The 13,944-nt window shown below is 48.4% G+C and overlaps 1 protein-coding gene across 3 annotated transcripts in view; it reads right to left on the bottom strand.

Annotated features, from left to right (window-relative positions):
• Positions 1-272: 272 nt before the first annotated feature.
• The window catches only part of RASGEF1B (RasGEF domain family member 1B), a 178,755-nt gene continuing 165,083 nt past the window's right edge, over positions 273-13,944 (bottom strand). For all 3 annotated transcript variants that reach the window (XM_077301071.1, XM_077301072.1, XM_077301073.1), the window contains 10 exons: positions 10,879-11,091; positions 10,438-10,512; positions 9,658-9,753; positions 7,960-8,062; positions 7,123-7,202; positions 6,367-6,462; positions 5,449-5,544; positions 3,980-4,103; positions 3,294-3,366; positions 273-2,408 (listed from right to left, as the gene is read on the bottom strand). In XM_077301071.1, the coding sequence (XP_077157186.1) occupies positions 2,384-2,408; positions 3,294-3,366; positions 3,980-4,103; positions 5,449-5,544; positions 6,367-6,462; positions 7,123-7,202; positions 7,960-8,062; positions 9,658-9,753; positions 10,438-10,512; positions 10,879-11,091 (981 nt within the window). In that variant the 3' untranslated portion in view covers positions 273-2,383. The remainder of the gene's footprint in view (positions 2,409-3,293; positions 3,367-3,979; positions 4,104-5,448; positions 5,545-6,366; positions 6,463-7,122; positions 7,203-7,959; positions 8,063-9,657; positions 9,754-10,437; positions 10,513-10,878; positions 11,092-13,944) is intronic.

Genomic DNA, 13,944 nt, shown 5'->3' with positions numbered 1-13,944 from the left:
TTCCTCCACAGTCAAAAGGTTGAAACAAGATTGTGGGAGGCCCAGGTTGAAATCCCCACTGAGATAGTCTTGGTAGGAAGAAAGCCTAACCCACTGAGGCAACAAGGATGGCGATCAATTCACTCTGGGGAGGCCCTTGGAGACTGTGCCTACAGGGAAACTGAGATAATTAGACAGAAGCGAAAGTATCCACGGTCTTTTGTTTAAAATCAAACCACCACGAGTTTCTTTTCAAATCCACATAGATAGAAGGCCACAAAGCTACACATATGTTTAAAAGCGGGGCATATGTTTATTTCTTTTCAGTTTTGAACAGCGGCACCAAGGACGTGCATGTCCTATTGCTCAGAGCACAGTTTGGCCATGGCGGCTGAGGGGCAGGGGGCTTTAATTTGCTCAAAATCCATACAATACAGGGGGGGGCTAAGCATTCAGAGCTACTACAGAGCAGATCTAACAGAGTGACTTCTTCCACGGCAAGCACGAAACCCCTCAACTCAAGGCGCAAGAGACGGACAGAAGGACGTTGTTCCCAGTTTCCAGTTGGGAGAGAGACCTCGAGCTGCCTGTAGGGTTTCACCTGTTCAGGGATGCTTTGGGGAATCAGATTCACCATGGCCATTACCTCCAAACACACTGTATTTTCTCGCGTCGGAAAAAGAATCCAATTGCTTGGCTCACGACGCAAAGGAGGAAAGGGGGAGACACAGAGAAGGAGGCTGATCCTGCGTTGAGCAGGGGGTTGGACTAGATGGCCTGTCTGGCCCCTTCCAACTCTATGATTCTATGTTTCTATTCTATGAGGGGTGTTTGGAGTCACTGGCAACACACCTGCGTCAGAGCGTTTGGATGGATGTTGCTCCGCCCCCAGAGGTGCCTGGGAACTGTAGTTGTGGCGGGCATCTAGTTGTTTCACAGAACTACAGTTCCCAGAGTCCTGTGAGAAGGCATCTAGTTGTTTCACAGAACTACAGTTCCCAGAGTCCTGTGAGAAGGCATCTAGTTGCTTCACAGAACTACAGTTCCCAGAGTCCTGTGAGAAGGCATCTAGTTGCTTCACAGAACTACAGTTCCCAGAGTCCTGTGAGAAGGCATCTAGTTGCTTCACAGAACTACAGTTCCCAGAGTCCTGTGAGAAGGCATCTAGTTGCTTCACAGAACTACAGTTCCCAGAGTCCTGTGAATCAAGCTAGGGGACTCCTTAATGATTCTGCATGAGGGTCTCCTGATCTTTTGGAGCCCGCAGGGTCCTCTGGAATTGCGACACAGCAGGGCGGGGCAGGCAGAAAATGGCCCCCTCCAAAACGGCTGACACCGTGTGTCTTCAGACACACGGTGAACAGCCATGTGTGGCAACAACAGCTGCAAAAGTAATCTCTTTTTAAAAATCTGCACAGCCAATCAAATCTCCAACAACCTCGCTGGGTCAAAACCACCTGGCCTCACTTACAGGGACGCCAGGAAAGGTGTCAGGAGGTGCCATGGCTGGGGAGCCTGGCTTTAGAACCACAGTTCCCACAGCTTGCTTGAAGAAAGCCAGGAAGTTAAACTGGTTTCATGCCAGAATAAGTCTGCAGCATAAGCATACCCCCCAAAAAAACCAAACACAAATTCTCTAAGGGGGAAGGGGTTGTTTTTCTACACAATCTAGCTACATTTTGTTCTGTTTCCTTCGAGTGTCTGCTTTTTCTAGCGCAGCACCGGATCTTGCGACTACTTTCGAGTTCTTAAATAACACACAACAAGAGTTTGCCAGCCAGCAGCCAACTCCAACCGAAGCAAAAACAAACATAAAACCCCAAAGAACATCCGAATAATCATTAATCCCCTTTGCCACGATAAATAGATGAAGAGAAAGAAAAAAAAAACATCATGGAAGTTCATTTCGATTAGTCACAAGCCGTTTTTTCCCCCCTGACGGGAGGAAAGACAAGTTCCTCGATCGGCTTGGCAAAACGGTATTCAGTTTCGCGTTCCTCGCCGGACATGGGGAAAGAGTCTAAACTGGCATTTCGAGCACGGACGTGAAACTGCTGGAGAATCCAGCCTTCCCGCTGGAAAAGGCAAGCAGCAACAGGCCACGGGACATCAAAAGATCAACGGAGCGAGGGCTGGGAAATCCATCCAGGTGTTTCGAAAGGGCTTGAAAGGGGAGGGAGAAGAGGACAGTCAGATCTTCAAAAGAGTCTCCTTGCGACTGTCTTTGATCAGCCCGGTTCGAGAAGTCGGCCCCTTTGTTCGCCTTGACGTGTCTTATCCAGCTGCAGCCCTTGTAACTTTAAAAAAAAAGTCACTCGCTTGAAAAGAAGGGGGAGGGAGGGAAATAAATAAAGGGGCATAAATAGCGGCCCTTCGGAACAGCAGCATCTGGAGCAGTCACGAGTTAAACCCTTCCCAAAAGTGTTGACCTGGAGAGACAGAGAGAGGGGAGAGAAGAACGTTTGTTGAGATCCTCAAAAATGGCTTCAGGCAGTCTCATATCTGGCGCCAGGGGGGCTGTCGGGGTTAAGAGGGCTGGACTAGGAGCAGGGAGGTTCTCACAGTGCAAGAAAACAAAATCAGAGTCCGGTGGCACCTTTAAGACCAACAAAGATTTATTCAAGAATAAATCTTTGTTGGTCTTAAAGGTGCCACCGGAATCTGGTTTTGTTTTCTTGTGCTGCTTCAGACCAACACGGCTACCCACTTGAATCTATCTCATGGCGTTGTCCTGTCGACAGAAGCTTCAAGCTGCAGACTTGAGAAGTTATGGGTGATTAACTAGAGCACCGATTGGAAGGCAGGCAAGCAGGAAAGGAAAGAAGGACAGAAATATGAACTTAGGAGTTTTCTTTTGAAACACGAAAGCAGAAGAGCTGGCTTTTTATACCCGACTTTTTACTTCCTAAAGGAACCTCAAAGTTACTTACAAACACCTACCCTTCCTCCTCCCATAACGGACACCCTGCGAGGTAAGTGGGGCTGAGAGAGCTCTGAGAGAACTGTGCCCGGCCCAAGGTCACCCAGCTGGCTGCACGTGGAGGAGGGAGTGGCGAATCAAACCCGGCCCTCTAGATCAGAGGCTGCCACTCCTAACCGCTACACCAAGCCGGCAGAAGACTAGTTCCTAACACAATGGTAGGCAGGGCAAGATGAGACAGGTTGTCTCCCTTCATCCCGAAAGATCAGAAATTAGGCAACTTAAAAGCCCACGCCGTGTTCCTCTGTCGAGGCATGCTGCCGAACATTTGGCATCCACAAAGCAGCCTGTTTGCAGTCTGATTTATTGATGGCCATCCTGCTTTGACACTGACCTCAGAGTCTTCCATCTGTCCTTTTCCGTGTGGTTCTCAGGCCCTTCGCTTTCGTAGGAAGCCAAGTATAGCGCTGGAATTAGGGGGAACAAAACAGACGTCTGTTAGCAGGCATTTCCCAATTTTTCCCACCTTCCCCCTCCCCCAGCAGCAGTTTTCTGAAAGTCTTTTAGAATGGTTCTGAATGTAATCAGCTGTGGGTTGGGGAAGAACTTTCCTCAGTAGCATAAAAGCTTAGAATATCTCAAGACAGATGCAAATGCTCTTGACTTGCAAAGGGAGCTCAGATTGTTCCCCACTAAAGAATCTAAGCACCGACCAAACATTCTATGGAGTCAAATGTTGGATTAACCAATTTTGCTTCTTGCCCTCCCTGGCTCAGCTGGTGGAATTTCTTTTAAAGTGTCATGTATACAAATATGTTCCATCGTGCTCCCAATATTGGGGAGCGGATTCTTGGTGATGGAATGGGAACTAGCCAATCAGTGCTACCCATCTCTGGATTTTTTTTTTTTTTGTGAACTTATGTAACTGTGTTTCTCACCCAACCAAGATGTGCTTCTACCAAATGCAGGAAAGCGGCTTGCAGACCTGCTCCAAAACATTACATCTATTTTTACCCTATTTTTACCCAATAAAGACAGGCTGCTCTCCTCCATTAAACCAAAAACAAAGAGAGCTCTCACCATCATCGCTGAAGACTGGGACGGTGAGCAGATACTGAAGGATTTTCCGGTCTCTCTCAAAAGGGCATTCCACTTGCTTCCACGCCATGAATTCACTCACTTGTTTAGCCAGTTCCCAGAATTTCTGTCACCCAATGAGGAAAGCAGAAGAGAGTGAGTGAAAACTCCCCCCCACTCAAATGCCCCTCAGACTGATACAAGTGAAAAGATTCACAGTGCAAATTCTAAACTAGAGGTTCCGATTGTCAAGGTCAATCTCAATTTCTTGAAAATGTCAATTCTCCTTTATACACCAGGCCAAAACTTTACCGCTGTGTGGGTCTTTAGCCATCTTTTTAAAAAGCTGTTTGCATAGGCTACTTCTAGCCTGAGGACTTTTGTAGGGATACGGTTTGGGGCTGTGGAGTGCTGTTTTTATGGCTCGTTTTTATTTATGGCTTGTTTCCCTTTTGGAAGTTGCCTCCAGCGTGTTTCTGAAAAGGCAGCATCCAAGTACCGTAAAACAAAACAAACCTTTAAAAAAGATTAAATGCTCCAATTCTGCTAAATCTGCTACGCAGGTCACGCTGCTATTATTTTATTCTAGCCAAGTATGGAAAAGCGGCATCTGTCTCAGCAGTGGTACAGGAGACAGGTTAGGGCACTTTAGTTGGGAGACACGGCAATTGAGGGATGACAAAGGTTCACCAAGTTATGAATGGGATAAAGAAGGTAGAAAAGGAAATACTTTCCCCCTTTCAATGAGCAAGTAAGTAGGCTTAGAACAAATTGAAGGAAGTCCTTCTTCACCCACATGGGCGAGTGAGAAGATGTGGTAGCTACGAATAGAGACAGCTCCAAGAGGGAATTGGATAAACGTATGGACCAGATGTCCACGTGTGGCTATTCAGGCAGAAGGCATAGGTGGGATCCTCTGTCTGGGGCAGGGATGCTCTGTATTCCTGGTGCTTGGGGGGGTGACAGTGAGAGGGCTTCTGGAGTCTTGGCCCCACTGGTGGACCTCCTGATGGCCTCTGGGTTGTGGCCACTGTGTGACTCAGAGTGTCCACCTGGACGTGCCATAGGCCTGATCCAACATGGCTTCTTAGAAGTATCACATAGACACGCTATCTTAAGGGCACGTTGTGCTGTTTCTAAACACCTCTGATGGGATATCAAGGGCAGAGTTTCATTTCTGCAAGCTAGGGACCAGAGACTCTGGAAGTAACCTCATACTGATTTGGACCCTCGGTCCACCGAGGTCCCTATTATCTATTCAGACTGGCTCTCCAGAGTCTTGGGTTACGTCACCTCCTGCTAGATCCTTTTAGCGTTAACCAGATCCCGACGCTTCCAGTGAGGCCTAACCTTGCTCGCCGTTAAAGCCTCCAGAGGTGCCAAAATGGCCCCGGGCAATGCGTAAAGCTCCATCTGCTAATTAAACAGCCTGGCTGTCAGACGCCAGGAAATTCTGGGCATGCTCTGCTTACCTCGAAATTGACATGGCCGTTGGGGAGACGGTTGGCGCAGCCTTCGTTGAGGAAGTAAATGTCCTTGATGAGCAAACTGAAGAAGGGGATCACAATCTAAAGGAGGGGGAGGGAGAAGAAGCAAATGGGATTCCAGATGCTGCAGTGGACATGATCAAGGTGAAGATCACAGAACCATAGAGTTGGAAGGGGACAGAATGTATTAAAAACCCACCCATATGGGAAACGCTTCCAGGGCCGTCAAGAGGCCCTCCCCTATAACTAGTAAAACTGGAATCGGGGCTGGGCAGAGTATTAATGCCCTGAAAAGGCTGGATCCAGCCAACAATCAGTCTTGGTCAACTTCCACCCTTCCTCTAGCCCCCTGCCCCACATGGCTTTTGTCTATGGAGGTCCCATGGTGCCCAGAATCACCTTTTGGGTGGACCCCTTCCAACTGTTCCCCAAAGCTGGTTGGTCATATCACCTGATAAATGTTTAACAACATTTTTAAAATCTATTAAACCCCCACTATCTCCCACCCATTTGGGAAACCCTTCCAGAGTCGTCAAGAAACCCAAGAGTTTCACAAAACCCTGGCTGAGAAAGCCTGCTGTAGGCTCTCCCCTATAACTAGCAAAACTGGAATCAGGCAAAATAAGAGACGCAGATCAGCTGACTGTGCATAATTTATACAGATTGCAGAACGGAGCTTTTCTTGGTGCGGAATTTGGCACAGACATGTGATATTTCAGTGCAGAACTCCCACTGATTACATAGACTGGGCAACAGCTTTCTCTAGGGCAAAAGAAACGCTCACTAAGCAATGAATGGATGTGTATATGTTATGAAGTCTGTTTGACTGAGCAGCTGAGGAGATGGACTGGGTGCTCAGATGAACAAGCACCGTGTAGCTGCAGCGCTATTTACAACCCTCACCTTCTCGCGGTTGCTGTGAGCTGTCAAGGACCTTTGAGCTGCTCCCCGGAGCGCCGTGCGGTAATTATAGAAATTGCTGGAAGGATCCATTTGATGCTAGCCGGAGAGAAAGAGAGGGGAAGGGTGGAAATGTAGATAACAAGCTTCCGCACCACTCACACCGAGAAACCTCGTTACCGATTCCTTAGAAGTCCGGCATTTAATTCGGCAGGACAAAAAAAGTCTGCTGCCAAGTAGGAATCCTACTGTTTTAGGAGACGCACGCAGACGATACGCAGAAAGGCTTATCAAGACTGCAAGCCAGCAAGAAGGGAGACCTAATTTCTCTGGAGTTCTATCAGGGCTTCCAGTGGCAGAAATGATTTTGAATGCAGGGCTGGATCATCAGACTGTTTAAACACAAAGGCCGGGCATTCCACAAGACTCTCCCGTAATGATCCATTTTAATTACAGGTACGCCGAAGAAGTAGGTTACTACCATTTACTTCTTGTGGACTAATCTCTTTTCTCCTTCCTTCCTCTGCAATAACAGCAGTTCAACACACCCACCCCTACACACACACACACACACACACACACACACACACTTCAGCTAAAGGAACATTCAGGTACACAATCAACACAGAATTGTTCGAGCAGGCAGGTATGTTTGCACAAAGGGCTTAGGCCAAATGACCCACCAAGAAAAGGAGCTTTGCTCTCTCCCACGCCCATGGAGTTGGACAAACAAGATTCCAGCGCCTCCATCAGATTTACCTCAAGGATATCAAACTTGGCTGTCTTGACTTTTGACCAGGTTTTCTTCAGCCGAGAGACGGGACTCATGTTCATTCCAGCTTTTCGTTTGGAGGGGAAAGGGCAGGATTAAGGAGACAAGAGAAGAAGAGCACGTGAATATTTGAGACAACACAGAGGGGGAAGGAAGAAACATTTAACGCAGGGGCCCCCAACCGGGACCTCACGGGCCCCACGGGAGTGGCCAACAATTTTCCTGAACCCCGCCAAGTGTTTCTACAAAGCAGAGATTTTGCTCAGCAAGATGTCGGACTGGTCACTGGAGATCTGATCGGCTTGCAAGATGTTGCTTTGGAAGCAGGTGGCAAAACAGCACAAAGACTATGCGACTGAAGGTTAGCTGCGGAAGCCATTTTGTCCTTGGCTCCACCTCTTGCAGCGGCCATCTTGTGGCTGTGACCATCATGCTGTGCCAGAATTCCAAAGGTGCCCACAGACTCAAAAACCTTGGAGGACACCTGATTTAGTCCTTAGTGTGAAGATAATCCCCCACCATACGGCGGCCACAGCAAAAGTGCTGTCCTCCAGTGGGGCACAGCAAAACTGCAGTCCTCCAGTGGGGGATGGACTGCAGCATTCCGGCTTTCCTACAGGACCATGAGAAAGCCACAGGTCTGCCGCTGAAAAGGGCTGCCCTGCATCTCTTTGAGATGCACAGCGACTGTTTTTTGAAGGCAGTCATGCAGCGTCTGTAACAACTAGTTCTGGGCCTGATTTTGACCATATCCAAGCTGAGCACCGTTTACACACAAAGACTCCAGGGGAAAAAATCTATATAGGACTTCTTAGTATACTCACAAATGATGGCCATTAACGAGTTGAAGTTGCCAATGTTAAAACACTCCCGGGCCACATCGATGAAAAACTCTATCATCCTGGCTCTGTGTTTCTTCTTGACAGGCTGCCAGAGATTAAAAAAAACAGAAGGGAACAGAATCAATTACTCCCACTTCTTGCCGGAGACTGACAGAAAGGTGCATGTTAAGGAAGATGGCGTAAGCGTATTCGGACACATAGCGTGCGCTCAATATTTCGTTCCCACTGGGCATGCAAAGTGGCTAGACACGCAACATTAGCACTTCACCCATCTGTAGCCTTGGGTGGCGTTGAGTGGTGTGCCAATGCTACGCAAGCAGGGACTTTGCACACATATGCGGTCAATTTTAAAGAAGATGCTGAGCCTGAGAATCAGAGCCAACAACTGGACATTAAGAGCATGGCGATCCAATGCAGAGATATCAAATTAAGCGTGAAGTGTCCTTAAATAGGCTGAAAACTGGTAGTCCCTTAGAGCCAATGTAGTAGAGTGGTGAGACCAGGACCGGATTGACCTGGGTTCAAATCCCTGCCGGGTTGTGAAACTCACTGAGGGAAACCTGGGTCATTTTCTCTTGGCCTAAAATATCTCAGAGGACAGTTGAGGGGAGAGATCCACAAACACACCACTGGATGGTGTAAGCTAACATTTCAGAGAAAGATTTTGTGTTGCCTTCTCAATGACATCAGGCTAGTGGACTATAGGGGGGGGGGGGGCGTACATGGGAAATATTAAAGCTAGAGATGAACAGACCTGAGGAAAAGTGGGAAAATTGTGTGGGTAGACTGTCCCACACAATTGTTTGTTTGTTTTTAAGGAAAATTTGATTAATTAATATTTTCCCTTACAATGATAAATAAATAACATGTTTATGACAAGGTGTTCATACATTAATCCTTCAATGTTATTTATAAAAACTGTGACAAGACGGCTTTGATGTAAGATTATGCAGTGTGTCAAAAATATTGCAATTCCCATACGCTGAGAGAAAGCAAGTGCTGGAATACAGTTCAAATACTGAGAAAATGCTGAGGCTACAATTCCCAAATGCAAAAGAAAGATGCATTTCTGTCTCTAGGGGACACTGCAGTGGTCACAAGAGTGGGGGGAAACTTTCACTTTCCTTTTTGTCTCTGAGCAATCATGTTGGCAAAGCTTGCAGAGAACTGAGAGGATTGGAAGAGATAAAATAACATTCTTCTTTTGTTCTGTTGATGGTTTCTTCAGTTCTTATTGGGAGCTTTAGGCCTGCCTGCTCTTATAAACTGGCAAAAAGATGCTCCTTATGGATAACCAAAAAGAATCCACTCAATTCCTCATTTCCTAAATAAGTTGTACATTTTACACACCGAACATGATGCTACCATTATGCCAAGCTAATTTATGCATGCTGCATTTTATGTTCCCAAAGCAGAAAAGTGACTTTCAATCTGTAAAGAGTACTAATATTGTTTTTTTTTTAAAATCCCTCCCCCTCCAGAAAATGAGTTTCCTCTCGTGGCTTCATCTTGCCACTCTAATGAAAGCAAATTCCACTCCCTGCACTCTGAAGAGCTACCGATCCTAAATTTTACCATGATGCCTCTCAACCAGCTTAAGCCCAAGAAGAATTCCAAACACTGCGACAGATAAATGATTTATTACTCAAGCAGGGTAGGAACAGAAAGGTTTTTGCTTACCATGCAGATTTCTGTGGCCACCAAGTAGCTCAGCCTGTTGAACCATTCCACATACGCTTCCAGGTTCCGAGTCTTCTTACGGTCGCCGTAGCAGCTCTAAGAAATTAGGAAGAAATAACAAGGGGTTAAATTTCCTAGGCTGCATTTCAGGAGAAAATATTCTAAATTTCAATTTAAGGCTTAAAATCACTTAAAAGCCACTGCCTCTTCCCAAATCAAGAACTCGCTGATGGGTGGGTTTTAGGAGGGGAGATCAGCAGATGAAGAAAAGTTCCAAGGTTTGTAAGTTTTCAAGAGTCGAATATAGCTAACAGAGGGCACTTTGACCATGAAAAACTTTTCTGTCTCTTAAGGCAGGAATTTCCAACGATAGTTCTGGGGAACCCTCATGAGACCTCCCCTGGGGTTACGCGGCCTTTCCCAAAAAGTTCAGATGGCCACTGACATCACTACGGCCTACTTCCCCGGTACTCTAAAGGCCTCATCTCTTTTTCCACCATGGAAACTGTAAATGAGCAATTGATCGACTTGTCAGCTCCCGCATCTTACTTCTGCAGCGACCCCTCTGAAGGGGCAGGCAACCACTTCAAGGTTCCTCAAGGGCCGAAAACTAATTCAGGGTTTCCTCCACGCTCAAAAGCTCCAAAAAGTCTGCTCCAAGGTGATACCAGCCTCAAATCCAGCTGCTCCACCACAGAGCAACACTGCTAGAGAATTAAACCGCTTAACTGCCAAGCAACACCTGCTGCACAGTTTCCCCTGCAAAGCCCTGCTGTTCACCTTATCGTTGTCCAGGGGATCCTTCTGCACAAACGCTTGGACAAATTCTTGCGGTCCAATGTAGGTCAGCCTCTCCTAGAAAGAGAACGGAGGAATGCATGGTTCATCAGCATATTCTGAGTTCAAAGTCTCATCCCAAACCCAACTCAATAAAGAATGTTAAGTGGAGACTCAGGGAAGTGGTTAAGACTGTCAGACTACTATCAGGAAGTCCCCGGTTCGAATCCTCGCCTGTACCATGGAAGCTTGGCAGGAGACCTTGGTCTGGTTACACCCCTCTCTGCCTAATCTATCTCACAGGGGTCTTGTGAAGGTAAAACGGAGGAGAGGAGACTGGGGCAAGCTGCTTTGGGTCTCCGATGGAGAGGAAGGAAGCCAAGGCATACATGATTTAAAACAAATGAGCTGGTGATGGGAAGGAGTGAGAGCATCTTTGCTCACCAGCTCTATGTGGGTCAGCTGCTGGGCCACCATGTAGGGGTCGCTGCAGACGGTGACGATGTCCCGCTGGATGGCCTGCGGCTTGGTCTTCAGCACCGTCAGCCTGTCCGTCGAGCTGGCGTTGATCTTTGCCAGCACCTCTTCGTACTGGCTGAGCGAGGCCAACTTCCGAATGAGGCTTTGGGTGACCTGCTGAACGTTCTTCCGGTACATCTGCCAAAAAAACGGAGACAACGACGAACACTGAGTGTCTGTCCAGAAGGGTTCATAGCATCTGCTGTAACCCTCCAAGAGCACTCCAATTTTGGTTCCTGGAAATAGGAGGAAGCACCACAGCTGCCTTCGTCGATCCGTCAGCACATTTCCCTTCCCTTGCTAACTTCTAATTCCCACAGTCACCGGGAAATCTGTAATGCAGAGGCTTCTCCTCTCCCAAGTCTCCACCCCCGCAACATCTCTACGAATTTCACAACCCAGAGCTGGCAACCCAACCTCAGGTCCATCACCTTCCTAATAATTAAGCCGCAACCAGAAATAATTATGTCATGAAACCAGCATGGTGTAGCGGGGTTAAGAATGGCGGCGTCTAATCTGGAACACCGGGTTTGATTCCCCTCTCCTCCTCCACATGCAGCCAGCTGGGCCACCTTGGGCCAGTTCTCTCAGAGCTCTCTCAGCTCCACCTACCTCCCAGGGTGTCTGTTGTGGGGAGAGGAAGGGAAGGCGATCATAAGCGGCTTCGAAACTCCTTCGGGTAGTGAAAAGCGGGGTATAAAACTCCTTCGGGTAGTGAAAAGCGGGGTACAAAACTCCTTCGGGTAGTGAAAAGCGGGGTATAAAACCCAACTCTTTTCCTCCTCCACGTGCTAACTCCATCCATGAGGTGTTCCAGGTAAGGATGGAGCAGAGGTGGCTTGCCATCGCAGTCCGAATCTCATTTCACAATGGTGATGGAACGTGTTTTCACGTCCCGGCAGCAAGGACGAGACATCCAGAGGCATCTTGCCATTGCCTGCCTCGGCGCAGTGACTGTGAACTCCCTTGGCAGTCTCCCATCCAGGTACTAGGCAGCTCCAGCCCTGCTTAACTTCCAAGAACTGAAGCGGCTGGGTTCACCTGGGCCACCCGTGTGGCCTATTTCATATCTCCAACATTTCCTAGAGACGGCCTTATGTGCCAGCAGAGCGGTCTGATTATTTTTTTTCAGTCTTCTCCAAAATGCTCAGGAACAGTCGAATTAGCTGAACTGTCTGCCCCGCCCCCTTGGGAAGAAGTTTCCTGACAATATTTGAGTGGCACATCGGCACTCAAGCAGCTGAGCTCTGCCAGCTGATCCTGACAGCTGTCAGCTGCTTTTCTGCTCATGCAAAGTAGGCATAAATTTGTCCTGTTTTTTTGGGTCCCTAGTAGAGATCAACTAGCTTAGCTCCGAGAAGCCTGCATCAAGACCCAAAGCAGACAGCACTTTGTGGCTAATTCTCGCCTGCCAAAGTATGTGTTCCCATTATGACATGCCCCAAGGCTCTGGGGAGAAATAGGTATAGAAGTTTTAAGCAGCTGTCACTCACTGTATGGCAGGTAATATTGAGAATTATTTCCAGACAGAGTCACAAGTTATTCGGGCCAATGGTGTATACAACTTGCAGACCGCCATATTGGCAACAACCATCCACCAAAAGGGCCATGTTCACTTCCGTCCCTGACATACAGCCTGTGCCTCAGGGAGGCCTGCAATTCATCCACCCTCCAGTCATAAGAACACTGGAATTTAAAAGAAGCCCTGCTGGATCAGACCGGGGGTCCATCTAGTCCAGCATCCCATCTCACACAGAGGCCAACCAGTTCCCCTGTAGGGCCAACAACAGGACATAGAGGCTGAGGCCTTCATAAGAACATCAGAAGAGCCCTGCTGGATCAAACCAGGGAGGGTCCATCTAGTCCAGCATCCTGACTCACACAGAGGCCAACCAGTTCCCCTGTAGGGCCAACAACAGGACATAGAGGCTGAGGCCTTCATAAGAACATCAGAAGAGCCCTGCTGGATCAAACCAGGGAGGGTCCATCTAGTCCAGCATCCTGACTCACACAGTGGCCAACCAGTTCCTCTGGAGGGCTAGCAACAGGACATAGAGGCTGAGGCCTTCATAAGAATATCAGAAGAGCCCTGCTGGATCAGACCAGGGAGGGTCCATCTAGTCCAGCATCCTGACTCACACAGTGGCCAACCAGTTCATCTGGAGGGCTAGCAACAGGGCAGGGAGGCTGAGGCCTTCATAAGAATATCAGAAGAGCCCTGCTGGTTCAGACCAGGGGTCCACCTAGTACAGCCTCCTGTCTCACACAGGGGCCAACCAGTTCATCTGGAGGGCTAGCAACAGGGCAGAGAGGCTGAGGCCTTCATAAGAATATCAGAAGAGCCCTGCTGGTTCAGACCAGGGGTCCACCTAGTACAGCCTCCTGTCTCACACAGGGGCCAACCAGTTCTTCTGGAGGGCTAGCAACAGGGCAGAGAGGCTGAGGCCTTCATAAGAATATCAGAAGAGCCCTGCTGGTTCAGACCAGGGGTCCACCTAGTACAGCCTCCTGTCTCACACAGTGGCCAACCAGTTCTTCTGGAGGGCTAGCAACAGGGCAGAGAGGCTGAGGCCTTCATAAGAATATCAGAAGAGCCCTGCTGGTTCAGACCAGGGGTCCACCTAGTACAGCCTCCTGTCTCACACAGGGGCCAACCAGTTCTTCTGGAGGGCTAGCAACAGGGCAGAGAGGCTGAGGCCTTCATAAGAATATCAGAAGAGCCCTGCTGGGTCAGACCAGGGAGGGTCCATCTAGTCCAGCATCCTGACTCACACAGTGGCCAACCAGTTCCCCTGTAGGGCCAACAACAGGACATAGAGGCTGAGACCTTCATAAGAATATCAGAAGAGCCCTGCTGGGTTCAACCAGGGAGGGTCCATCTAGTCCAGAATCCTGACTCACACAGTGGCCAACCGTTTCTAAAAACAGGGCATGGAGGCCAAGGCCTTCCCCTGATGTTGCTTCCTGGCTCTGGGAATTTTAGTGCCTCTG

Source organism: Paroedura picta, chromosome 10 (assembly GCF_049243985.1).
Source record: "Paroedura picta isolate Pp20150507F chromosome 10, Ppicta_v3.0, whole genome shotgun sequence".
In the NCBI taxonomy this organism is placed as follows: Eukaryota; Metazoa; Chordata; class Lepidosauria; order Squamata; family Gekkonidae; genus Paroedura; species Paroedura picta.
The sequence above is the reverse complement of the archived record's forward strand: the minus strand, read 5'-3'. Positions and strand labels throughout refer to the sequence as shown.